At 43.1% G+C, this 27,369-nt stretch overlaps 2 protein-coding genes across 7 annotated transcripts; one reads left to right on the top strand and one right to left on the bottom strand.

Annotated features, from left to right (window-relative positions):
* The first annotated feature begins 375 nt into the window (after positions 1-375).
* On the top strand, positions 376-12,418 carry SMAGP (small cell adhesion glycoprotein). 6 transcript variants are annotated; one of them, XM_020966298.2, is made up of 5 exons: positions 376-462; positions 1,045-1,131; positions 2,049-2,119; positions 10,064-10,147; positions 11,582-12,418. In XM_020966298.2, exons 3-5 carry the CDS (start codon positions 2,086-2,088, stop codon positions 11,755-11,757), a joined length of 294 nt encoding a protein of 97 aa, XP_020821957.1. In that variant the 5' UTR covers positions 376-462; positions 1,045-1,131; positions 2,049-2,085; the 3' UTR covers positions 11,758-12,418. The 6 variants fall into 6 exon arrangements, with proteins under 6 accessions (XP_020821957.1, XP_078013026.1, XP_020821956.1 ...); XM_078156900.1 differs by lacking the exon at positions 376-462 and adding an exon at positions 475-857 and having other exon boundaries at positions 10,067-10,147; XM_020966297.2 differs by lacking the exon at positions 376-462 and adding an exon at positions 477-857.
* Positions 12,419-19,351: 6,933 nt separating this feature from the next.
* DAZAP2 (DAZ associated protein 2) lies at positions 19,352-25,441 on the bottom strand. Its single transcript, XM_020966179.2, has 4 exons — positions 25,330-25,441; positions 23,178-23,296; positions 22,502-22,747; positions 19,352-20,819 (listed from the first exon to the last, which is right to left on the bottom strand). The coding sequence occupies exons 1-4, from the start codon at positions 25,340-25,342 to the stop codon at positions 20,691-20,693; spliced, it is 507 nt and encodes a 168-aa protein (XP_020821838.1). The 5' UTR covers positions 25,343-25,441; the 3' UTR covers positions 19,352-20,690.
* Positions 25,442-27,369: the final 1,928 nt, after the last annotated feature.

The raw sequence follows: 27,369 nt of genomic DNA, 5'->3' as shown, positions 1-27,369 counted from the left end.
GATCAGAAAGGCTTCCTGTCAAAGGTGGGATTTTAGCTGGAACCCTCCACTCTGGAATGGACCTGGCTTGATCTGTGTTCATCCAAAGATGTATAACATACTTTGCAAACCCTAAAGCTCTATATGTTAACCATCATCAGTATTTACTCTTTTAGCAGCCTTTTATTGTAGTTTGGGAGCTCCTGGAATCCTCTGTGAGTAAAATTCCTTGCCCTATGTATGGATGTCAATGTTATTTTCCTAGGATTTACAGGCTACCCCCAATGGTGGCCTTAAGCCTGACTAGGGGAAATCCAGAACCCAGCCAGCGAGGGTGGGGCCCAGCCTGTCATGGGAGGAAGCGAGGTCCCAGGAGGTAAGCAAAATGACTAGCAAAGAAGGAAAGGCAGCTCTTCCTGCCACGGGATGAGAGGAGGCTGAGGGAGGAAAGGAAGTCTGGCAGGGAGAGAGAAACTGGAAGAGGTGCCTTCAATGCTTTTTTCCTGTTCCACCCAGTCTGCCTGTGCCTCTTTGCCCACTGTAATTTTGGTCCCGCACAAAAGCTTTTCATCTGTTCCCTTTCATTTGTATTTCCCTGGTCTCCGTTTGTTCTCTGTTTCTGTGTCTTTGTCTCAGTTTCAGATTCTGTCCCTGTCTGAGCCTCAGTTTCTCTTATCTATAAAATGAGGGGCCTGGATTAGATGGTCTCCAGATCTCTCTTTTCCAGATCTACCAGCAAGCATTCTATGACTCTGGGTGTGTGCGTCACTCTCCGTCTCTTTTTAATCCCTGTGTATCTATGTAGTGTCTCTCTCAGTCTCCCTCCCACTCTGAGTGGTGTGACTGGCCCTTTATCCCTAGCCAGTTAGACTGGAAAGGTGAGCAGGGCGGAGGAGGGAGGAGGCTGGAGGGCGGAGGGAAGGGAAATTGCTTCTGGTCGCCTCACTCTTATTCCCAGTCACCTTTGCCACCGCAGGCACCAGAGCCCACAGTTTCTGAGGCTAGGGTGCCAGGCGTGAACTTCTCCACCCCTCCTGTCCAACCGCGCAACTTCCCCTCTCCAAGGTCTCTGGAACTGAGCCAGGAGACACCCCAGAGCGGACAGATCCTCTCCCAGTCTGGTTCCACCTGGGCTCCCCTCCACCTCTCCAGGTAAAATGGGAAACGAGCTCCAGTCAGCTCTGCAGTGGGCTTACTACTCTGTTCAGGGGCAGGGAGGGACCAGAAAGGGAGCGCAGGGGATGACTCTAGGAGCACGGACCACTTAAGCTCTGCTATTTGGGGGCTTAATGGAGAAGGGAGGGGAGGGGAGGAAATAACCAGGTGGAGATTAAATACTCAGGATTGGGAATGGAAGGACCTGGGATGTGGGTTATGGGGTGAGGGTTTAAGTTTCGAGGATAAGGTGGCTCAGGATAAGAGTACAGGACAGAGGCCGCCCACAGTCAGCTAGCATGGTCTTGAAGAGAGTTGAGGACACCTTCTAGTACTATGGCATCCTGGGGACATGTGCCCCCCTCCCAACCCTCCCTACCCCCTGTCCACTTCAGGCTGTTGAAGGTTCCTGGGACCGAGTCTCCATCAGCTCTGTCCTGACACCTAGTGGACAATCCCCATACTCTCCACCCAGGTTGTAGGCTTAGTGCCGTTTTCAAAAACTAGCAAAGGAGCTAGCTTACATAGTTCCCTATGTTTCCCTTTCCAGATGAGTTAAAGTAAACGGGCAGCGTGGAGTTTGGACTTTGCTGGAATGCAAATGAAATTAACATAGATGCAATGAAGAGTGGGCCTCAGCCAAGGTTGGAACTAGTCCAACTTATTAGATACACTCTCAGAGAGATCTAACCAGAGACAGAAGAACAGAGAAAGTTAGAGACACAGGAACGGACAGAGAATGAGATTTGTTATTTCCCATGAACTGTTCCCCTTTCCTCTCTTCTGAGATGGAGAGGTTGGGAAAAAGAGGGGGTTTGAAGAAATACGGGGTGGAGCCAATTGAGAAACACCAAAGGCCCCCCTCTGACTCCAGACCCCCTTTCATTTTTTTTCTTTCATTCTCCTTTTTCCAGGAGTGAAGACTCCTATTGCACTTATATCACTGCCACCATGACGGGCCTCCCAACGCCCCCTCCCCCAAAAGGTAAGTTATATCCCATTGGAAGGGTAGCTAGGTGGCGCAGTGGATAGAGCACCGGCCCTGAATTCAGGAGGACCTGAGTTCAAATCCGGCCTCAGACACATAACACTTACTACCTGGGTGATCCTGGGCAAGTCACTTAACCCCATTGCCTAGCCAAAAAAAAAAAAAAAAGGAATTTTTTTTAAAAAAAAGTTATATCCCATTGGAGAGGAAACTCCCGTTCTTGGGGCTTCAGCCTAGACTAAGGAGAAACCCCCAGCACTGGACTCTGATTCAGACCTACCTGATTTACCAAGGGGCAGCTCTCAGGTTAGCTTTGGGCCCAGGCAACTGAAACACACTTCTAGAATCATGAAAACCAGCTAAAGGCAACTCTAAACTAAAGGAGGCCTTTGTGGACTGATGGCAGTAGCAAATTCTCACTTTCTTGGAGAAGGTTCTGTCCTGCCTCTCACCCTCACCTTCTGGTGACACCATTACCATTTTCAAAAACTCCATGCTCTTGAGAGGGAAATTTCCCTGCTAATATATTTAGGCCTAGTTTCTGCCCTCAAGTTTGCAGTGTTGTTAGGTAGATCAGGCTAATAAATGGGAAACATTTTTTTAAAAGTAATTTGTATTTTACTGATGCCTTTTGTTGTTATAGCACAGTTCATTTCCATACGTATCCCTCCCTCTTGTCCCACCCTGCAAACCATCCCTCTCAGTAAAGATTTAAAAAGAAAGAGGGTGGGGGAAATCATTTCAGCAAAACCAACCAACATATCTAAGAGCATATGCAATATTCCACCCTAATTGTCCTCCCCACCTCTGCAATGAAAAAAGGAAGGTACATCTCAACTGTTCTCTGGGGCCAGGCTTGGTCATTATAATAGCATTCAGCTATTTTTTTTCCCTTTCTTCCATATACAATATTGCAGTTCAAATGAGATAATATTTGTAAAGCCCTTAGCACCTACTATATACCTGGCACATAGTAGGTGCTTAATAAATGCTCATTCTCTTCTTCCCATTCCTCCTTCCCTTCATTGTATAAATTGCTTTCTTGGTTTCTGTTTGCTTCATTTTGCCTCAGTCTTTCTATGCTTCTCTGAATTTTTCATATTCATTTTTTTATGGTACAGTATATTTTATCATTTTCATGTACCACAATTTGTTTAGCTATCAGATTCATGTGCCCAATCAATGGGCACCTCCTTTGTTTTTAAATTCTTTGCTACCACAAAAAGTGCTGCCATGAATAGTTTGTTATGTACAGGACCTTTCTATCTTTGACCTCCTTAGGGTACGTGAATAGCATCAGTGGGAACTCTGTGTTAAAGGGTATAGGACAGTTCAGTCATTTTTTTTTTAGCATAACCCCAAATTGCTTTCCGGAATGGGCAGACCAGTTCACCGTTCCAACAAGAGTATGCCTGTCATCCATGAGACACAATTAAAGAGCAGTTGAAGACAGTACAGTTATGAGGTTAGGACTGTAAGTATAATAGTGGTGGAGAGAAGGGAGAAGTTAATGTCAGCTGAAATGCAAGAAAAAGCTTCCTAGAGGGAGGGGGTAGGACTTGGCTTGAGCCCTGAAGACTTTGTCTTGCTGTTAGGGGAGAGCATTCCTGCCTGAGATCATGGGATCAGAGATTAGAGATAGGAAGGACCTTAGAGATCATTGAATGAAAAACCTCATTTTTCACCAATTAGAAACTGAGACTGAACAAGGTTAAGTGACTTGCCCAGGGTCACACAAGGGGGAAAGAAACAAGCATTTATTAAGTGCCTACTATGTATCAGGCACTGTGCTAAGTGTCTAACAAATGCTATCTCATTTGCAATGATATTTTGAGATAATGCATAGGTGTTAAATGGCATAATCAACATTCCAACTCGGGTCCTCCTGCTGGAAATCCAGTACCCTTTAGCTAGTCATAGACTAAGAGCTGGAAGTATGTTGTGGGAAGGAGGAGGGGAATGGGTAGAGGACAATGGTAGACTAACCCCACTGGAGCCTAAGGGATTTGCATGGGGAATGAAGAGTGGGGAATAAAGCTGAATAGGCCTTGGAAGTCAAACAGATCAGTCTGACAAGTATCTATTTGATACAATAGTCAGTGGAGAGCTACTATTGTGTAGGGAATGTTAAAAAAAAAAATGTAGATTTGCCCAGACTTCAAAATGAAGAAATTAACAGACTGAGCCCTTTGAAAGCTCACTTTCTGAGATAAATCCATAACCACAGGCCTTCAATCCACACAAAATGCAGAAGAGAAAACAAGATTAAACCCAGTTTAGGAAGTGAAGGTTACAGGCAGGGCAAAGGATCAGTGCATGGAGGTGGTTCAACTTTCAGGTTTCAATCTAGCCACCAGAGAGGTTTCCTATTGGAGGTCCCTTTCAGGAGCTATTGAAAGGATAGGATCATCCACTTCCCAGGAATCTCATATGCCACCTAGGCTTTACCCACCCTCCTGGCTGGTTATCATCCCAATCTGTTTATGTCATGCTCTGCCCCATAGGTGGGTGCCTAATAATTCTGGGAGAAAATATAGGCAGCCCCCTAGCAGAAAAAGGGACCTAGAAGCCATCTGCCAGTGAGCCAGTATCAAGCCAAGAAGGTTAGCAAATCCAGTGGTAAAGGATCAGATGCCATGGTGATAAGAGCTTTAGCACAACTCAGGAATGGGACAGACAAAGAAACCCAACTGGTATCTGGGTTAACAACAAAAAGAGACAAATGAGTTAAAGTGCCCCACAAATTCATTTTGCTGCTGGTTAAAATCTAGCCTGGATTGGGATTGGGATGGTTCCCAAATGCTTTCATCAACCTCTCCTCATTTAAATTTTTTTCTAGTATAGCAGGACTTCCACACCCCAGAAAGAAAGAACATGATCTTTTTCATTTATTGGAACAAGGAGAAAGGAGGGGGAACTAGGTGGAAGAATTTGACCATGGGAAAAGTGATAAACTCCTAATCCAAGCTCACTATTATACTATGGCCAATCAGTTAGCATTCTGGCTAACAATCCAATCAGACAAACATTTATTAGGCACCTTCCTCGGGCTTGAACTTGCAGATACAAAAAAAAGAGAGAGATCCTGCTGTCAAGTAGGTTATATTATACCAAAGGTGAGGGGGTGGGATGGGAAATAGAACATCTAAACAGTAAGCATCACACCTTAATTTTAGGAAGAGGGAGAGACCATGAACTGCTATGGGGATCCAGAAAGGTTTCCAGTACATGAGCTGGGTCTAAAAGAAGTTAGAAATTCTAGGAGGAAAGGGGAAATGAACTGTAGGCATGAGGCTTCAAAGATAGGAGGTAGGAGATTGAGGACTGTGTTCAGGAAACCACAAAGAAGCCAGAAACTGCATGGAGGGGAGAAATGTGCAATAAGCCTACAAAGGTAGACAGGAGCTATATAGACAAAGGCTTTAAGTGTCTTGCTCAAAGGTTTGTATTGTATCCTAAAGGTAATGGGGAGCTACCAAAGATTCTTGAGCAGGAAAATGGCATGGTCAAACTTGTGTTTATTTTTGCCTCTTTTTGTATCCCTAGTGCTTAGTACAGGGCCTAGTATATAGTAGGTGTTTATAAATGTTTATCAATTGACCGACTGCTTTTAATTATCTTGTCCTAGAGGCAATTGGGAATAATGAGAATTGATTCCCTCATCACACTTATGACTGGGTCCCACTTTTTCATGGCTCTCTCTTTTGTCTAATCCAGATACTTTTTCCGTCTTTCACTTTGGAGCCTTTTCTTCTATAAGCTATAAGCTTATCTATGTGTCTCAAGTGTGGTGGTTCTGTTGTCCTTGATGGTAAATAAATAAAATTCTTACAAAAATCTTAGCAAATCTCTTCTGATTTTTTTTGTTTGGTTTTGGTTTTGATTTTGCTGTTTGTTGATCTTTTATTTTCATCTTTAAATGCCCTCAGGTTGACCTTGCTCCATTGGGTTTTTGACCAAGCTTTATTTGAACTGCACTCTGATCTTTTCCTAGGAAGGCCTCCTGCTTCCCTGCAGCCACAAGCACTAGTGGTCCTAGAGCTGTGACCGTCCCCTACTTTTCTACAGCCCCAACTGTTAGCTCTCCTCTCTGCCTTGGAACTGACTGCATACGGTCAATAGAGTTGCCAATCAGTGCCAGCACAGAGGTCTCCTGTGATCTCTTTCTGACCACCTTTCCAACCCCCTTACTGTTTCCAGGCTAAGAGTTCCTGAAGCTGCTGATGCTGCTGTTTCAGCCAGCCCACTGATGGCTGCCTCCACTTGTGCTCCAGGCCAATCCTTACCCCAGTATCACAGACCTCACCTGCTGACCTACTAAGTTGTCTTAGGCTGGAAAAATATCTCACCTCGACCTTTTGTTGGCTCTGCTGCTCCAAAATTTGATTTGAGGTGTTAAAGTTATTTGGAAAGGAATGTTGGAAGAGTTCAGTTAAGTTGCTGCCTCTACTCCACTATCTTGGCTCTCTTTCATTCTCTTCTTAAGATCATCAGCACAGAATTATTCCCAGACCTTGTCTAATTGAACTCTCTCCATAATCCTGGATGGTGATAGAATTCAGAAGGGACAAATCATTTACCCATATCTGACTGTAAGCAGTTTACCTTTGTTTAATCCTTTATCATTGTTCATCTGTGTTTACCACTTTATGTTTCTCTTTACTCCTGTGTTTGAGTTTCAGAGTTTCTCCATAGCTCTGATCTTTTTTTCCCATCAGGAATGCTTGCAATTCCCTTATTTCGTTAAAGTTTCATTTACCTCTCCTGTAGCATTATAATCAGTTCCGCTGGGTAAGTTATTCTTGGGTGAAAGCCCGTGTCCTTTTCCTTCTAGAATATCGCATTCCAGTTTTCCCATTCTTTCTTAGTGGTGGCTGCTGAATCATGCGTGATCCTGACTGTGGTTCTTTGGTACTTTAATTCTTTCATTCTGGCTGCTTGCAGTATTTTTTTCTTTGACCTGGAAGCTCTGGATTTTGGTTATAACGTTCCTCGGAATTTTCATTTTGGAGTTTCTTTCAGAAAGCTATTGGTGGATTCTGTTTATTTCCCTTTTCCCTCTGCTGCTAAAAGATCTGAACAGTTTTAAGATTTCTTGAAATAAAATATCTAGGCTCTTTTTTTGGTTATGGCATTCAGTTAGTCCAATGACTCTTAATTTTTTTTCTCCTCAATCTGTTTTCCAAGTTAATAGTTTTTGCCTGGCAGTAAGTTTTGTTATGTCTTGATGATCTAAAGAAAAGAATGGTAAGAGAGGGGAAGAGGAGTGTATTGGGTGGAGGGGGGGGGAGTAAGCTAACTTACATTTTCTCCTATTTTTTTCACCTTTTGACTTTAATGTTTCTTATTGCCTTATGGTGTCATTGCTTTGTGTCAAAATTCTAGAATGTCTTCATCTTTCTCCACTTTATGGATATCTGAGTGGTTAGAAGGAGAAAAGGAGATTGGGTAGGGGCAGTAGGGCCAGAGAGAAAGCTAATGAGGTCCTCTTCAATGATTCTTTTTTTTTTTTCCCTTTTGGTGAGGCAATTGAAGTTAATTGATTTGCCCAGAGTCACACAGCTAGTAAGGGTTAAGTGTCTGCGGCTGGATTTGTGTGTGTGTGTGTGTGTGTGTGTGTGTGTGTGTGTGTGTGTGTGTGTGTGTGTGCGCGCGCGTATACTAGCCTGCTTCTTGCTACTCCTAACTCCCCCTTCCTCCCCTCCACCCTCCCCAAGACGGCGCACAATCTGGTATAGGCTATACATTTACATACCCATTAAACATATTTTCACATTAGTGAAGTTGTAAGTCAAAATTAAAACCAATAGGAGGAACCATCAGAAAGATGAAACAAAACTCAACAGAAGGTAAAAATCAGTGAGAGCGATTGGACTTCCATAGTTCTTTCTTTGGATGTGGACAGCATTTTCCATCCTGAGGCCTCTGGAGATGTCTTAGATCCTTGCAATGCTGAGAAGGGTTCAGTTTAACATTCTTAGTCATTGCATAACGTGGCTGTTGTTGTGTACAAAGTCCTCTTGGTTCTGCTCACTTCCCTCAGCATCAGACCATAGAAGTCTTTCCAGTAAACCTTTCTTCTCTTAAAGGTGACATTTTAACAGAGCCCTTCTAAAGAAAATGCTCCCACCTATGCTGTGTACCTCTAAAAGTTTCAGGCTAGGAATGAGGGAAGGGCAAGGAGTCATTGTGATGTCATAGGATGTGAGAAAAGTTAGATTTTGGGGTGAGGGGTGAGATTAGTTGGGAAAAGGGACCTAAAATCCAAACTGAGAGTAAGGCATCAAGGTGCGCAAGAAGGGATGTAATACCAAAAGGTAAAGGACCTTGGGTAAATCATTTCACCTGTTTCTTCATCTGTTAAGTAACAGTTTATCGTTTGTATAGCACTTTATGATTAGAGCTGTAAAATGGGGATAATAATAGCAGCTACCTCCCAGGACTGTTGTGAAGATCAAATAATATTTCTAAAGCAATTAGCATTGTTCCTGGCACATAGTAGGCACTTAATTCATGTTTCCTTCCTTTCTTCTTGGAACTTTCCTTGCAACCCTGTGAAGTTATGTAAATACTGTCTCTTTTTTACAGAGTAAAATCTTTATAAAGGAAGATTGCTGCTCACAAGATATCTTGGGGTTTACAAGCTAGATTTCTTTTCTTAAGGATCATGCCTTAAATCCAAATCACTCCAACTCTCATTGATTGGCCAACTATAAATAGGTTCCAGGCTAAGCCCCACTTAGTCATTGTTTCGGCCTTGTTGGCTCACAGTAGCAATTGTTTCTCTTTTGGCCAGAAACCCTGAAGGTCTTCCTCTCCCAGATTGATTTAAAAAAAATTTTTTTTTCATTGACCAGGTAATAGAGGCCATTCTCTGGCTCATTTCTTACCTGGCCTTAATCACTGAATAGGTATTGCCTCAATGAAATGGAGATCTGTTAAAGAACTTAGCTTAAAAAGGCCAAGGTCTCCCACTGCATCCAGGGCCACCTCCAGTTATCCTAGTCTATATCTGGCCACTGGACCCAGATGGCTCCAGAGGAGAAAGTGAGGCTAATGACTTTGCATAGCCCAGCCTCACTTAAATCCAATTCACTTGCATGCCATGGCATCACCTTCCTGATGTCATGGTCCTCTTCGAGATTGAAAGACAAACAACAACAACCTGAAACTTTCCTTGCAAACCTATGAGGTTGTATAAATATTGTCCCATTTTACAGACTAGGAAATAGTGGCTGAGAGAGGTAATTTGACTTTCCTAGAATCAGGAGTCATATGAAAATTTTGTGAGTCTTACACTCCAGTGTTCATTCCACTTAATCAGGATCTACATCTCCAGAAAAGTGGGGATTCAGCTAAGTAATCCTTGAGCCTTTCCAGCCCTAGAGATTGGCCCTAGAGAAGAATTGAGAAAATGTGCTTCTCTTTTGGCAGAGGTGAAGGACTATGAGTATAAAATATTACGTATACTGTCAGACATAGTAAATATTTTGATTGGTTTTGTTGAACTGCCTCTCCCCCCCCCTTTTTTTTTTTAGGCAATTGGGGTTAAGTGACTTGTCCGGGGTCACACAGCTAGTAAGTGTCAAGTGTTTGGTCTGAGGCTGGATTTGGACTCAGGTCCTTCTGACTTCAGGGCCAGTGCTCTATACACTGTGGCACCTAGCTGCTCCCCGCCCCCCCTGCCTTCTTTTAAAATAATTGTTTCAAAGAATAGCTTGATGGGAAGGGGACAGGGAAGAAACAGATTCAGAAATGAAGGCAATGTAAAAATAAAAATCTTAACAAAACTAAGATTTTAAAAATCAGGATATGATGTGGAAGATGATTAGGAAGCTGTGACAATTTCCTCAGTAGTAGAGAGAAGGAAAGAAGGAATATAAACAGCATCTATTCATATGTTAACTGTATTTTCTTTGCCCCCTCTTCTGACTATGTCAGCAGAAGAACTGATGTCCACTCCACTCCTACAGGCCACTGAAACCCTGACTCCTACAGCTGTTGCCAACACTGCAGTCATTGCAGGTAAGGAAGCCACTGAGACCAAGGGCTCTTTCTTAGGTCAAAAAAAAAAAAAAGACTGCTGAGTGTTCACAACAGAGACCCAGGGGATATAGAGGAAAGCAGGTTCTGATGCCAGTAGCCAAATGCCCAGAGATGGTCCAGCCAATGGGAACCTGTGACCTTTTTCTCAACGCTACCGTAGTTACTGAGCAATGATTGGCAGGTTTCTGCACAGGGGTCGTTATGCAATCTTTCCCTCTCACACTTAGTTCAATATTTTGCGGTTAATAAACCCAATAGTGATCCTCTCAAAAGTTGGCTATATTGTTCTTCAAAGATGAAGAACTACCCACAGCCAAGCCCATGTAAATGCTAGTTATTATTATTATTCCCAAATGGAAATTATAGTTTGACTTGCTAATTTCATTGTCAGGAATATATCCTCAGGGTGTTACCAAAAAGAAAAAAATGCTATCTGTTCAAAGACATTTATAGCAACATTATTGCAGGAGGGGAAGAAAACCACAAGCAGTCTGAATATTTAGGAATAGGGGAGTGGTTACATAAATTGAGGCATACTAAAGGGAAATTATAATTAAAATTAGTGTGAGAAATTTAAAGAAATCGGGAAAGAAATAATTAAACAATGTACATTTGAAAAGTAGAACAGAGTACATCCTAATTATGATTGGGACTGAACTCATGGACCAGTTAGTCTGATAGAGACTTATAGATTATAACATTTTAATACATTGAAACTCATGTTTAAATGTAATAGCTGCAAAACAATTGTAATTATTACCATTAAATTCATGATAAATCACTTAAACTGGGGGGGGGGGATAAAATAATAGATTTGGAGGTAGGCAGGTAGACATATCAACCCCCAGGAGTTGTTGGGTTGACATTATGTCAGTGCGAACAAGTTACCCCGTGTGTTGCTGTTTTGTGAGCAAATCAGGGAGCAGGTGGAAGGAAGGCTAGGAGGGCTCAACAAAACTACTGCAGAAGATTAACTATGGCTTTGGAAAACCCTTCCTGTTGAGATAAACTGTTTCCTGTTTCCCTCCTTCCTGTCCTATTAGAGTCATCAGCAACTGGCTGGGACTTGCTTTTTAACTCATTCAGGGAAGAATATCCTTCTCTCGTGAACACAGGGATTAAGGCTGCAGTTTTCATGGAAATCAGGCAGTGAACATACAGGAAGGCAAGCTGTAGAACTAATAGACATTCTTTGTCGGGGATTTGGTAAGGTTTGCTTAGATTGATGCTGGCTTTCACGGGAGGAGGGAACGGGAGGAAGAGGAATTGATTTATAGGAAAAGAAAGGCGGAAGACAAAAGCAAAATTTGGGGAAAGGAGGGAAAATGGCAGGACCCATGCAGATTGGTTCTTCTATGAAATGACAGGTAAATAACCCTTCCAGAATCCTATGTATCCTCTCTTCTTTCTAAGTTGTTATCACAGTGGTCTTCATCACCCTGCTCTCAGTCCTGATCGTCATCATCATTTACCTGTACAAGAACAAAGGCAGCTATATCACCTATGAGCCCCCGGAAGGAGAAGCCAGTGAAACTCTGCAAATGGAGAATGACTCCGTCCAAGGGAAGAAGGACGAATATTTCATCTGATGACTCCCAGGTTCCCAAAGAACACCTCTGGCCTCTAAGTGCAAGACTGAGTGCTTAATTTATTAGGTGAAAGATGCATCGGAAGCCAGAGAAAAGTGGTGATAATGGGCATGTCTATGTTCTCTCCAGGTCAGGATCCAGGGACACTTCCGACCTGAGTGCCAGCAGCAGAGACCCGGGGGACAAAGGGAAGTAGAGAAAGCAGATTCTGGTGCCTTTAGCTAGACCTCTTTCATGGATCTTGATGTCATAGACCAAATGGTCTTTATAACTACACAGGGTAGGACTAACCCACTGGGCATATGGGCATTTACCCAGTAACTTCCTATACTCTTATTTGGTGGGGGAATAGTGATGGGAGTTGCCCAATCCCACTCCATACTCTGCCTCCTAGCTACATCACATAACTCATGAAGAATCCTAATCACTGGTCCCAAAAAGTTATTTGGCATCCTGAAAGCTAGTGCAGCCAACTTGGGGAAGCACATGGTGGTTGGTGGTGATGGTGGTAATAATTCAACACACTAGCTGACTTCACCTGCTGGTATCTGGGCCATACCCTTTCCTCAAGCTCCCTGCTTCCCAGCCCACTCTCTTATTCCCAATCCAATCTTGTATTTGTAACTTTTTTTTATCAGAATTAAAACTTTTCATTACATGAGATTTTGATTCTCATTTACAGGAGACAGAGAATAATAATCAGCACTAAATTATCCACATTTGGGATTTATCTGTCCCAAATCTGGACAGATCTGGAGTTTATATTCCTAGAGCAAGTAGGAGTATAAAATACATAAGCAGATAATCCAATATGTGCATATTTACTTAGCTATAAATTATCTACATGTAATACAGTACCAAATGTATATGCATATATTATAAAAATGACACTAAGAAAACATTAAAAAAGGATGAGATAAAAATGAAATAACATATGATACTAGAGTCAATAGGGAGCCACTGAAGGTTATTGGGGGGGGGGTTGAGTCGAGGGTAGACATGGTCTTTGTTAACTATTTGTGAATCATGGATTTGAAATAGGGGCGAGAGTGGAGGTAGGTACTTCTACCTAAACTAGAGGCAGTGGACTAGCTCCCATTGCTTACTCTAGCAAAAAAAAAAACCCTAAAAGTAGTAACAGATCAAATAATGATCAAGAAATTCAATGACAAATAACAGTAAGTGATTTCATCAAGCTAGAACTGGACAAAACATCAGAAATCCATGGCCAATAGGAAATGGGGACCACCAGAAGTACCAGGGCTAGCACAGGTAACCGAGATGCGTGACCCTAGAGACTGGCAGGGACATCTGTAGCCTGTAAGAGGCAACCAGAGAGAGGAAACCAGTCTCCGGGTGGTCAGAAACCCACACAGTGGACTTTGAGAGCAACTTGGAGCTTCAACATTCAGTCTAAGCAAGACAATATACAGACTTGGACACTATAGTCTCAGGAGCTCTGAGGTCCCTAGTACTCTGTCCTGAAATGCCAAAGAAGGTCCTGCAGAGCCATCACTCTGAACCTCAATGGTATGTGGGGAGCCTAAAACCTATCAGCACTCTTAGTTTAGATACCACCACCCCCACACCCCCACCACTGGAGATGGCAGTCAGCAGATCAATCCTGGCGCCCCAGGTAGAAACCAAGTAGGACTAACCATGCCCCACCCAAAAGCACAGGAGGAGGTAAGTCCTGGCCCTAATCTAGCACTTAGCACAAAGCCCCAAATTGGAACTAAGGCTAGATATCTAAGTGAACAGAAGAAGACATCAATCACTGTAAAGAACTATTTGATCCAGAAATACCCAAAAATCCAAATTAGAAGAGAGAGTAACTAAGCAACTGTTAAGTAGAGACTCAAAGGAAAAAAACTGATTCTTCAAAAGAAAGAAAGGAAGGAAGGGAGGGAGGAGGAATGCTCTGGAAGAAAAAAACTGGAAAACAATTTAATATCTTAAAACAGGAAGTGATAAAGTTTACCTTATTAAATAATAGACTTCCTCAAAATTAAAATAGACCAGATAGAAATCAATGCCTTTATGAGAGAAGAAACATTTGAATAAAATAAAATTAAAAATGGGGAAAAAATGGAAAGTATCACCTATCAAAAATAATTGACTTGGAAAATAGGCTGAAGAATAATTTAAGACTCCCTGAAAAGTGTGTGTATGTGTGTGTGTGTGTGTCTACCAAGACACTTTATTTCAAGAAATCATAAATGAAAACTGCCCTGATCTTTATAACGCTAGGGCAGAATGAAAATAGAAAGAATATATTCATTATTTCCTGAAAGACACCCCAAAAGAAAAAATCCGCATAATCTCAGGCTTCCATATCAGAGAGACTTGAAGCAAGGAGACAAATTTGTATGCTATTACAACAGTGCAAGCAAGACATGATGAGGGCCTGAACTGACTGATTAAGTAGAGAAAAGTGGACAGATGTGACAGATGTAAAGGAAATAATAAGAAGGTTCAACATTAGACACGTGGGATGAGGGACAGTGAGGAGTTGAAAAAAATTTTTTTAATTTTTAATTTTTATTTTCAGCTCTAAATTCTCTCTCTCCCCTGCCCATTGAGAAGGCAAGAAAACATTGTACAAATGAAGTCATGCAAAACATATTTCCATTTTAACCATGTTGTTTTTTTTTAAAAAAAAAAAAGCAAGAAAAATAAAGTGAAAAAATATGCTTCAGTCTGCACTCAGAGTTCATCAGTTCTCCTTCTGAAGGTGGATGACATTTTTCGTCATGAGTCCTCTGGAATTGTCATGGATCATTGTATTGATCAGAGTAGCTATGTCATTCACAGTTGATCATCATACAGTATTGCTGTTGCTGTGTAAATGTTCTTCTGGTTCTGCTCACTTCATTTTGTATTGGTTCACATAGGTCTTCCCAAGTTCTTCTAAAACCATCCTCTTCATCATTTCTTCTAGCACAATAGATTCCATCACAATCATATTTACAACTTGTTGAGCCATTCCCCAATTGATGGACATCCCCTCAATTTCTAATTCTTTGTCACTTCCAAAAGAGCTGTTTTTGTACATATGAATCCTTTTCCTTTTTCTTTGATCTCTTTGGGGTACAGACCTAGTATCAGTATTTCTGGGTCAAAGGGTATACAGTTTTACAGTCCTTTGGGCATAGTTCCAAATTTGGACCAGTTCATAACTCCACCAATAATGCATTAGTATCCCGATTCTTCCACATCCCCTCCAGCATTTGTCATTTTCTTTTTCTGTCATGTTAGCCAATCTGATAGGTGTGAGGGGAGTTGTTTTCATTTATCTTTTTCTCATTATTTAATTTAGAGTATTTTTTCATGTAATCATTGATATCTTTGATTTATTTTGAAAACTGCCCTCATCCTTTGACCATTTATCAATGGGGGAATGGCTCTTATTTTCATAAATTTTGCTTTTGAAAGAGACCTTTATCAGGGAAACTTGTGGAAAATTTTCCCCCCAGTTTCCTGCTTTCCTTCTAATTTTGGCTGCCTTGGCTCTGTTTGTGTCAAACCTTTTACATTCAATGTAATCAAAATTATCCATTTTACCTCCTCATTATCCTATCTCTTACTTATTCATAGATATGACAGGTGATAAAAGTCTAAATCATGTACCCATTTTGATCTTGTTTTGGTATATGGTGTGAGATGTTGATCTCTCTAGTTTCCACCAGCCTGCTTTCCAGGTTTCCTAGCAGTTTTTGTTGAATAGTGAGTTATTCCCCAAAATAGCTGGGATCTTTGGGTCTATCAAACAGTAGCTTACTAAGGTCACTTACTTCTATATATTGTATATCTAATTTCATTGATCAACCACTCTGTTTTTTATCCATTATCAGCTTGTTTTGATGATTACTGCTCTGTAATATAGTTTGAGATCTGGTACTGCTAGGCTGTCTTCCTTCACTTTATTGATTCTCTTGACATTCTTGACATTTTGTTTCCTGAGAAGAATTTTTTTCCTACCTCTGTAAAATAATTCGTGGGTAGTTTGATTGATATGGCACTGCATAAGTAAATTAATTTAGGTAATATTACCATTTTTATTATCTTGGTTTGGCCTACCCATGAACAATATTTCTCCAGTTAAATTTTTGTGCGAAAAATGTTTTATAATTGTGTTCATAAAATTCCTGTGTGTGGCTTAGCAGATAGATTCTCAAATGTTTTGTACTGACTGCAGTTATTTTAAATGGAATTTCTCTTTCTATTTCTTCCTGCTGGGTTTTGCTGACAATATCTAGAAATGCTGATGATTTATGTAGGTTTATTTTATATCTTACAACTTTGCTGAGGTTTCAACTTTTTTTAGCTGATTCTCTAGGGTTTTCTAAAGTATACTATCATATCATCTACAAAAAAATGATAGTTTTGTTTTTTATTTCATTATTTTTCATATCTTATCACTATAGCTAGCATTTCTAGTATGACACTAAGTAATAATGATGATGATATACATCCTTGCTTCACTCTCGATCTGAGGAGTTGAAAATAAAGTTGAGAACCTGGATGACTCTGCACAGTAACAGGAAAGTTTGGAAGGATGGATTTGGGGGAGAAGATAACATGGTGAGATCTGTGATCTGTCTGAATATACCTACTCATCCTATTCAACTCACTCTCTCTCACCCAAACTGAAAAGTAGGGAGGCAAGACTTACTGGTCACTGTGCTGGAGAGCAGAAATTACCCTCTGAGAACATCTGTCAAAATCATAACAAGATCTGGGAGGCAGAGTGTGAGAATGCTTAGCAGAGGGGGAGAGGAGGTGGAATTTTTTCTCCCCAATTGCACCTCCATGTCCCTGTAGCAATTAGATTATAACTGACAGGAAAGGCTGACTTCAGGCTGAGAGGGAAAAGGGCGTTGGGGAATTAGGGTAGGTATGGTTGTGTTGGTTTACAAAACAAAGTATAACTGGGGAGAGTAGGATGTAATCCATCTTCCCACCCTCAAGTTGATTAGTACCAGGCTATGACTCCCTCCGCCCCACACACACCCATTTGGGAGATCACTACTGTAAGGAAATACAGAATAGCCTAATTTGGCTAAAGCTGAGGTTCTTAACCTTTGTGTCACAGACATCTTTGTCAATCCCATAAAGCCTATAGACCCGTCCTCTGAAGGTTTTTATATAATTGAAGGAAATGCTTAATTAGAAGTTAGTGAAAATAAAAATGCAATTTCCCCTCTAACCAAATTCAAGAACACCTGGGAGACTGCATAAAATACATGGAGTCAAGGCTGGAAATTTAGGGTAGTGCCAGATTGTGGAGGCTCCCAGATGGATGGATAACGAATGGAAAAAAAAATTATACACAGTCCCCGCCTTCAAGGATCCGACATTCTAATGAGGGGAGATGTGCAGTTTCTAAGCTAGGCCAGAATCCTGGTAGCACAAGATAAATAGCATTAGGTAGTTCAAAGTTAACAAAAGATTTACTTAGCTATAATGGGAGAAGGATATGCATTGAGAATATGAGTTGATTCAGCTGAACAACATACCTCTGCCTTTAAATTGTCCATAATGGTCTGTAAGCCAAGCATCAAGACAGTACCTAGAGTCCTCATGGCTGTTTTGTATTCAGGGAAATAAGAAGTCAATAATCTGAACCACTAGTTCTCAGAGCCAGGATGGTTTGTTTCAACACTTCTTAAGGAAAAAGACAGCCTAACTTGCATGGGTTCGGGGTTAGGAAAATGCTCCACCACAGGGAGACAATATGTGTGGGTGTGTATGTGTGTGAAAGTGATAGCCAGTGGGTGTTTTAGTCTAGAATGTTATAGAGATGGTGAATGGATACATAGAATAGATTGGCGCATCATTTCCAAAAGCAATGACAGCTGACCTGACCATGGTACAAGAGCTGGAACACAACGCAGCAAATGAGATGGCTAAGGAGTGACGCATGGCTGGAACTGGGCCTTTCCTACTATAGTAGGGCACAAAGACAATCACCAGGCAGGACAGGGGGCCCCAGGGCAGGTTGATGGGGTCAGACCCTTTGGGACACGGTTTTGATGCAAGTGGCTAGGCAGATGACAAGAGTAAAATGAAACATGAATGCTAGGCAAAGGAGTTAGAACAGCAATCACTTGGGCAACAAGAAGATACTAAGGATTTTTAAGGAAAGGAATACTACAAACGCCAGATCTACACGTAAGGAGATTAGCATGAGATGAATGGGGTGGGTTAGGGGGAAGAAGAGGAAGGGCTGATGCAGGACAACCTGTTAAGAGGCTATGGCTAATAGTCCAGGCAGATTGTAATGAGAGCTTGTCTATACTAGAGGGGTGGCAATGGGAAGAGAAAATAAACTAGAATTGACAGGGGTTTTTTTAACTGCTTGGATTAATGATGCAGACTGAAAAGTTTAAAATGTCAAACTGTTTCCAACATCAGATATGGGATGAATGGTGACACCAGTGACAGAAACAGTGAAATCAGAAGGGATTTAAAGGAAAAGATAATGACTTTGGCATTGGACATACTGAGCTGCATCCAGGTAGAGCAGTCTTGCAAGTAGGTCTGGAGCTGAGCAGTCAGGACTAGAAAGAGATCCGGAGAATTATTTGCAGAGGCAATAGTTGATGCTGGGGAAGTAAAGGAGAATACGGAGGGACAAAACATGGAAAACTCAGAGCTCAGGGGAACACCCTGCTTATGGGATCAGGAAGAGGATGGAGAGATAGAAAAGGGAGTGGTCAAGTTAGGAAAACCAGGAAAACGGTCATCTCTGAAGGCAAGGTTGCAAGGAGGTTTTTAACAACCATCAGATGCTGCAGAGATATCAAGGATGCTAACTGGAAAAAAAAATGCCACAGCAGTATTTTGTTGGTTTCACAATTCCTAAAGATCCAGAAATTGCTCCGCATAATTTGATTCTGCCTTTGCTCTGGTTAGAATAAAATCCCCCAAGAACACAGCCTGAAAACTCCAGAGGGCGGGGAGGAGGCAGCGAGAGAAGGAAATGCAGGGAGAGAGAAACACTGACCATACCACCCTCTTTGCTCTAGTAGCTTCTGGACTTAGCCTAGAGAAGCTTCTGGAGGGTAGCTTTCCACATCTTCTTCTAACTGTCTTCAGCCCTACCACCCTGGTACTCAGGATTCATTTATTGAACCGGGCATCGGACCATGCATTGATTGTGGGGTATAATCCACATCTTGCCAGGCAGTAAAGAGTCTGGATGTTTTATATACCCTCCTTTTTCCTCCACAGGTCTTCCTTACTATAAAACTGGGTAAAACTGCCAATAAAACCTTGCTATATTGCAGGGGTTCTTAACCTTTCTGTGTGTCAGTGAAGCCTATGGATCCTTCTTTGAATAATGTTTTTTAAAGACATAAGAAACCAATTACACTGAAATTATTTTTTAAATGTTTTTAAGTCCATGGACCCCGAAATTGAGAATCCCTTTTTTTATTACCTTCAGATTCCTGTCTGAAACCACCAAAGATGCCAGCCACAAGGATTTAGGAATTAACCTGATGGCACTGTACTAGTCAGAGCCCTCATAAGGCTACAGAAGATAATTCAGAAGACATCTAGAAATGAGCTGGGTGAGAAATACTTGGAGTTAAGGTGTAATGCAACTTCATCACTTTATTCAAATCTTCAAAATATTCTTTATTCTACATTTTTAGTATAAAAAATCCACAAGTTAAGTGCACCACAGTGAAGAGAGAGACATACAACGCTGAACTTCCATAACAGTCAATGGTACAGTCAAACACCATATATACAGAATACAGTCAAATTTAGATGAACTGAAATTATAAGATAAAATATATTCATCAAATCCAATTCCAGAAAACAAAAATTAAAAGACTGAGGATCCCTGAATCTTTTCAACCCTAATGAGACTTCAGTTGAACTCATCTTAAAGTGACCCATTCACAATACAATCCCATTAACCCAGCTCCTGAGCAGTTAATTAATGGCCATGGTCAGCTAGCTGCCTCAGACATTTAAACAGGTGGCAACCAATTTCTGCTCTCAAAACTCCCCTTAATTGGACTGTGAAGTCATCCATCCCACTGTTGGAAACTGACCCCTTCCCCTTGCCTCTCTCATTTTAAATCTAGAGTTGACCAAAGCGCAGTTAGCATTGACATCAGGTGCTCAGATCATGTGTTTCTGGCACCAAAACAAATCTGGATGAGGCTTTTGTGTGCAGAGGCATCCATGAGAAGAGTACAAAAGGAATGGTCCATTCTCAGCCTTTGCTGAGGGGTAAGAATGGGGGTCTAAACTGTGAACACAAGGAGTTTCAGAGGATCCTTTTGAATAAAAGGTCAAAAGATAAGGAGAGCCAAGGTCTCCTCTCACACAAGAAGTAGGGAGAGGTGCAGGGAGAGAGAGAAAGAAGTCTGACTGGCTTTCTGTCCTGCACCATTGATTCAATGGAGATTGGCGAGGGAAGTGGGGGAAGGGGCAAAGGATGTGAAGGAAAAAGGCAGACATCTATGCATTTCATTTATAACAAGTAATAGAAATCAAAGACTTTAAGGAGATTTAAGACCAATCAGAAATAATTTGGCAACTTTAATTCTTCAGAAGATCAAAGTTCCCTCCAAACCTAATTTGATGGTTTATTACTATAAGCAAAGACCAGTATGGTGCAGTATTACTCCAAAGGAATTAAAGGAACATCTTCAGGGAAGATTTGCCCACATTCATTTTATGAATGGATCACCCCCCTCCCCCCACCTTGAAATGTTTTAGGGAGGTACTGCTACCATTACATGGTTCGTTATTAAGTTTTGAAAAGTGCCTGAAAGTTTGGGCACCAGAAAGACACCCCAACAACATGTGTCTAAACTTTGACTTCAGGTTAATATGACTAAAGCAGTTACATTGTGAGAAGTGCTGACGGTGTGTGATGTCTTTCCTGGCACGGGGGTGGCTTTGGTTCTTCACCAGATGGTATAGCCACCATCCGAACCACCCACGAAGAAGTTCCCCTTCCGCTGAGTTACTAGCACGTTGGCCCCTTGCATAACAGCAAGCTGAGCAGCATTGGGGGGGCAACCAGGGGGTGGAGGCTGGAAGTAAAGAACAAGGTTGAATGGGCACAGAGAAACTGGTGCAGGGAAAATGGGGCCCCAGGGGATATCGGAAGGAGGGCCTATCAGGAAGAATGGCAATTTGAGGACCAAAAGAATTTCACGGGGCTGGCCAATGTATTCCTCATTGGCACAGTCTGGAGAGAGAGCACACTACTCTCTTCCCTGACTACCGAAAGGCAGTAAAGAAGAACCCGTCAAAGAGGGATACTAATGCTCATTCAAAAGATGCCCCAGCTCCAGAGTGAGACACAGGGACCATTATGACTTGTGTATAGTTAAGACCCATTGGGTCCTCCACAATCTTGGAACTCTCCAAGGGCTGAGCTCCTCCTAAATCCTCTTTGGATGCTGCCTTTGCTCTAAGGTGAGCCTGTTCCAGAAAGTTAACTAGACATCATACCAGCGTCCTGTGAAATACTTTTCACTTTTACAAATAACAGTAACACCAGAACAAAATCCCTGGAGATTTTATCTAGGGGATCAGAATAATACTTTAAAGAGGACATCTTAAATACAGGCATATCCCACCCAATACTATTAACTGGCTCCAAGAAAACAGGAGATAACAATTCAATAAACTGGATAAACATCCAATTTTCATTTTAGGGAATAATTTACAAGGAGTTTTGTGATGTTACAGTCGTATTTGGTAATTATTTATTGATGCTTTGCAATAAGAATTATATTACTGCAAAACAGCGCTGGTCAGAGCAATGTTATTTGGAATATGATGGCAATATAACTTGTGCCCAAGAGGCAAATTCAATGTGGGGATCTTAAGTCCTGGCAGAACATCCACAGGGGGCAGCTATTGCTCTGGAACTCATCTGATGCCTTGGGGAAATCAAGGAAATTTTTCAACCACCTGGCTCTATAGCATAAGAACTTTCCTTTCTCAGAGACATCGATGCCTCTTGGGTAAGCACAAAGATGCTGACATGACCGTGGTTGTTACCATTAGTGGATAGTTACTTAGGAAGTTTGGCCAGCTCCAAATTTGCCTTCTTTAATGGGCACATGGGAAACAAACCCCCAGATAATCTGGAAACAAGTTAACCAAAAACGCCAACCTCCTGGAAACAACTTGAAGATAAAATGTATTCTATTTATTTCATATCACTTATAGTGATTGTTCAGAACTGTTGCTAGTAAGTCCTACTGAGTAAATACAAACTTTTGTTAAACCGGTTTAAATTGCTCCTTCTTTCACTCTTAGATGAGGCAAGAAATGGCCCCAAATCTGGGAATCAGGAGGACAGGGTAAAGGGGTCTAGGTTTAGAAAAAGAGGTTGCTAGCTACAATTAATTACCAAGCTACTGCTGCCAGAGGTTCACCTTGCACCTCCCCCCCTTGCTGCCTGCCTCACAGGTGAGTGTAAACTATCAACAATCACTGCCCAGGGATGTTGGAAGGATCCTGGGATTGGGGCCATAGATTTAGTTGTTACAGAGTCAGAGCTGCAAGAGGCTTAAAGGACATCTGGTCCAGCCGCCTCATTTTACAGATGAGGAAACTGAGGCCTAGCAACTTGTCCAAGGTCACACGGGTAATACTGAACATGAAAGAGAAGTTTGAGGTTAGCAACTCAGGACACTGGGGTGCCTAGAGCCAAACATGCAGCAGCAGGGAAGACCAAATGTTTTCTGGTCATACTCACAGGAATGTTACCAGCAGTAGCCCCAGCTCCAAACCTGGCACCAGGATCATATGCTCCATCCACCAGCACTGTTGAACCCGGGGGGTATACGTGACCAAGTGGGTAATAAGCCAGTGGAACTGCAGAGCCAACAGGCCCAACAGCCACGGACTGACCCATGGGAAGAAACAAAGAAGCACCAGGATATGCAGCTGACATAGTGGGAACTGTTGCAGTCCCTGGGTGCACAAAGTTTGGACGATAGAGCTAGAAAGGTGCAGAAGAAAAGACACAAAGTTTATTTCATGACGTTTTGATTTTAGATTTTAATAGTCAACGTTTAATTCTCCAGTAGAAATTACATCATTTATGAAGCCAGCAAATGTCTAATCCTATAGCCTCCCTCCCCCCCAACACTGAGCCTACTCTCAAGCCCCTCTCCCCAATTAGGGAGAGCCTAAGGAGAGAAAACCTTGCTGCTGATTTGTCACAGTCCTCATCATTGCCCTCCCCTTACACCTCCTGCCCTCACTGCCCCTCCCCAGGGCTTTAATTAGATAACGCATCCTCAACCCAACAGAAACGATTTTTTTCATCCATGCCACTGTTTCTGAAATTCTAATCCTCCATGAAGACAGGGCAATGGTGGCACATGATTGTGGCATGCTCCAACACCTAAGAACCTTGACCCTCTTACCTCAGAATAGGCTGGAGGCGCATCCGTGTATGGTGGAACCTGAGGGAGGTGCACGGTTTGAGGGTACACTGGGTTCCCAGGAGGCTGCACGGGATATGTGGGCTGTGTTGGATACTGCCCTAGAAGACACAAAAAGGCACTTGTGGTGCATCACGCATGGCCAGAGACAGAGACAGCACACTGCCCAAAGAATCAAATGGCTGTGTAGGCCCATAGCAGTGGGTTCTGATAAACAGCTTCAAAAGGGATGATGCAGTGGTTGTGGAACAATCAGAGAAAAGGTGAAGAAAAGATTCTGAAAGGCCCAGACAGGGAACTGTACCATCTAGTCTACAAGGAGAAGTAGAAAGCATGCCCAGTCAGTTCCAAGGAAAGCACCATATGAATAGGAACTCTTCTGATTATTCTTGGCTCTCTCTGAAGCTGGGGGACTTAGAAGTACCCATGAGGGTAGGGGATGGGACGGATTCATGTCAATTAGTAAGGAATCCCTGGCTCCAAGGTTGGCCTTATTATCATCCTAGTCAAACGTCTAGATTTGGAGGGGCTTCTTGCCTGGATCCAAAGGTCGAGAATGATCTTCAAGGTCAACTTCAGAAAGAAGAGATTTAGCAGATGCAGAGGCCACTGGATCACATATAGATTTAGAGACAGAAGTGGTCCAAACCCCTGATTTTACAGATGAGGAAAACTCAGCCCCAAGAACCTTAAATTACATGTCCAAAGTCACACAGCTAGTAAGTGGCAGAGCCAGGATTTGAATACAGATTCCGTAACTCCAGCACACTTTCCACTGCCCCTCATGGCATACTACCACATGAGAGGTCTTCCTCCACCAGGGAAGAATAGGATCTTGAAACACAATAGACCTTAAGGATCTAGGATCATCACCTTGTCTAGAGCACTAGACAAGGAGTCAGAAAGTTCTGAACTTGAATCCTGCCTGGGACACTTACTACCTGTGTAACCCTGGGTAGATCACTTAACCTCTCTGTGCCTCAGTTTCTTCATCTGTATAAAATGGGGATAATAACAGCATCCACATCACAGCGTTGTTTTTAAGGCCAAATAACAAATAACCATTGCAAGCCCCTGAAGGGTGGCAAAACACTTTACACGTATCATTTCATTTGATCCTTAAAACAAATCTGGGAGGTTCGGTGCTAATTACTTCTGTGTATTAGCCTGAAAGTGGTGAAGAAGGCACATCCCTCTTAATTTGTAAAAAGGGTTTGAGTCTAGTTCTGTTAAATGGGATGTAATCTTTACTTTAAAAAGCAAAACAAAAGAAAAAACTTCGCCACTATTTTACAGATGAGGAAACTGAGGCCCAGGTAAACTAATTTGTCACATAATGATGTTAACACATAAATGCTTTGCAATCCTTAAAACGCTATTTAAATGCCACCTATAATGATTATTATCGGCTGTTATTATGAACCAAATGATTAGAGGACACCTTGGACCCGAGAAGTTAAGTAACTCGCCCAAGGTCACACAGCTGGCTAAGGAACACACCCCGGACCTGAACCCCGAATCCAGGCTCTTTCCATTACCCAGCAGGGCCCAGAAGAAGAGCTTCCCAGACAATAGAACAATTCAGGGAGAGGGCAGGGAAGCGCCCTAACCCCGGGAGGGGGTTCGGGCTTGGGCTGGTCTGGTTTAATGGGCACATACACAGTTATCAAGAAAGGCAGAGGCAAGCAGCGAGGAGAGGAGTCCGAGACTCCGGCCCCAGAGCCCACCCCTCCCCTAAAGGCCCCGACCCTCCCCCTCTAGCACCCCCAGGCCGGAGGAGGAATGAGTGGGGGGCGCCCGTCACCAGGCAGCGCTCGGCCCCGCCCTCTCCAGCTTCTCATTGGCTGCGCCCCATCGGAGCCCTCGCTCCCCATTGGCCTCGTGGCCTGCCCATCCCGCCAAGGCCCCCCTGCAGCTCAGAACTGCGCCACAGGCTTTAAGGGAAAAAGCTCAGGGAGGGGGCGAGCGGCCGTGGCTCGGGGCCTCGACTGGGAGCGGGCGCGACGCGGGCCCGAAGCCGGGCCCCTCGGCGACGAAGGCGGACGGCCCCAGCGCAGGCCCACGGCTCCCCGGGACCCCCGGCCACCGCGCCCCCGTCCCTGCCCCGCCGGCTTCGCCCCCTGTCCGCTCTTGCCTTTGCTGTTCATGGCGGCGACGGGTCCGGTTCGGCTTGGGATTGCGGACGGTGTTTTTTTTCGTCCTCTTCCTGTTCCAAGTCACTTCCGTGTCATGTGACGCGCCGTCCTCCCAGAATCACGGGACGTCCTGGTGCCCCCACCCTCCCAGTCTCCCCAGCGCCGCCCCCGGAAGCCCCACCCCCGGGCGGTTCCTCCAGGGTCAGGACGGAACCGGGGGTGCCGGGCCTGGCTGGGCCAGACGCGCCCCGGCCCCGCCCTGTGATCCCAACCTCGCTATCTTCGTTTCCCTGCTGCGCCTTGGGCGACTGGGAAGCTGTGGCTGGATGGGCTTAGCCTCTCTCCAGCTCTTCAAGGGCATCCACCTCCGGGAGGTCTTCCCAGATTAGCTCAACACATGCTAAGACTAAAACGAAGGACCCTCGAGGGACTTTATACGACCCAATTCAGCCCCTGAAATACTCCCCACCCCCATTTCATAAATGAGGAAACAGAGGCCTTGGTGACTTTTCTAAAGGTCACAAAATGAGTTCGTTTTAGAAAGTTTTTTTTCTGGCTCATTGAAATGCGCTTCTAACCTCTATGTTCTCATAAAGTCAGTATACCATTTTTCTACTTTACCCTGGCTCTGCTTAAAGCCTTGCTTTTTACAAGAAGGCTTTCCCAGCCTTCCTTGGCCCTGGTGCCTGCCTTCTGAGATCACCCTCAATTTAGCATATAAATGTGTAGCTATAGGCCTATGTGATAAACACTCATAATTTGTTTGTTCATAGTTGTTTGTGGGTTCCTTTTTTTTATTTTTTTATTTTTGGTTAGGCAGTGGGGTTAAGTGACATGCCCAGGGTCACACAGCTAGTGAGTGTTATGTGTCTGAGGCTGCATTTGAACTCAGGTCCTCCTGAATCCAGGGATGGTGCTCTATCTACTGCGCCACCTAGCATGTTCTTTTCTTAAGGCATTTTTTTCCCTCATTGGCTTTTTGGACTGCTTTTGCCATTTGGGTTAGTCTATTTTTTAAGGTGTTATTTTTTTTCAGTATTTTTTTGGGTCTCTTTTACCAAGCTGTTGACTCATTTTTCATGATTTTCTTGCATTACTCTCATTTCTCTTCCCAATTTTCCTTCTACTTCTCTTACTTGATTTTCAAAATCCTTTTTGAGCTTTTCCATGGCCTGAGACCAATTCATTTTTTTTTTGGAGGCTTTGGGTGTAGGAGCTTTGGCTTCGTTGTCTTCTGGTTGTATGTTTACGTATATGTATATAAATTACTCTGTCACCAAAGTAAGATTCTATAGTCTGAGTTTTTTGCCTCTGTTTGCTCACGTTCCCAGCTAGTTCCTTGACTTTTTAACTCTTTGTTAAGGTAGGGGTCTGCTTCCAGTGTGGAGGGTGTACCGTCCCAAGCTTCAGGAGTTTTGTGCAACTGTTTTTCAGAGATACTTCTTAGGGCCCTGTAAGTTTTCAGTTCTTCCAAGGTGATATGATCAAAAGAGAGGTTTTTATTCCTTTCCTGGCCTGTGCTCTGGTCTGTGAGTGACCACAAGCACTCTTTTCTCCCTTGAATCTGTGAGGAGGATTTCTTCTGCATCACTGCAAGCTCCCCCAGAACTTCGACCCAAATCCAAGCATGGGCAAAGCAAGAGAATCCTGTCTTTGTGCCAGCAAAGATATCCCTGCAATCGCCCTCTGATCAGCCACTCAAACTACCCCACCATCTGTGGGCCAAGACCTCTGGAAGCAACCCCTACAGCTGTGGCCACTGCCCTGGGGCTGCACTAGGGCTAGGGCTGGACCAAGCTCCTCTCTCATGTAGGTCTGATAGACCTTTCCCACTGAACTCCTAAACTGTCTTTGGTATTTGTAGGTTGAGAAGTCTGGAACTAGTGATTCAGTCCCCTAAGGCCTGCTGCAGGTTCTCTGAGGCCCGGACTTTGCCTGCGCAGCCCATGCTGAACTGAGCTCCTCTCCCAGCCTGGCACAACACACTTTTCTTATGAACCATCCAGGTTGTCTTGGGCTGGAAACTTATTTCTTTTTAT

The sequence above is a fragment of the Phascolarctos cinereus genome, unplaced genomic scaffold (genome assembly GCF_003287225.1).
Source record: "Phascolarctos cinereus isolate Bilbo 61053 unplaced genomic scaffold, phaCin_HiC Scaffold_1;HRSCAF=81, whole genome shotgun sequence".
Lineage (NCBI taxonomy): Eukaryota > Metazoa > Chordata > Mammalia > Diprotodontia > Phascolarctidae > Phascolarctos > Phascolarctos cinereus.
This window is presented reverse-complemented; position numbering and strand designations above follow the sequence as displayed.

Coding starts and splice junctions, on each gene's coding strand:
- SMAGP (XM_020966298.2), top strand. CDS start 2,086: ATGACGGGCCTCCCAACGCCCCCTCCCCCAAAAG. Junction 2,120..10,063: donor AACGCCCCCTCCCCCAAAAG/GTAAGTTATATC, acceptor TGACTATGTCAG/CAGAAGAACTGATGTCCACT. Junction 10,148..11,581: donor CAACACTGCAGTCATTGCAG/GTAAGGAAGCCA, acceptor CTTCTTTCTAAG/TTGTTATCACAGTGGTCTTC.
- DAZAP2 (XM_020966179.2), bottom strand. Junction 22,748..23,177: donor CGCCTCCAGCCTATTCTGAG/GTAAGAGGGTCA, acceptor GCACCTTTCTAG/CTCTATCGTCCAAACTTTGT. Junction 20,820..22,501: donor CTACTGCTGGTAACATTCCT/GTGAGTATGACC, acceptor CTTTACTTCCAG/CCTCCACCCCCTGGTTGCCC.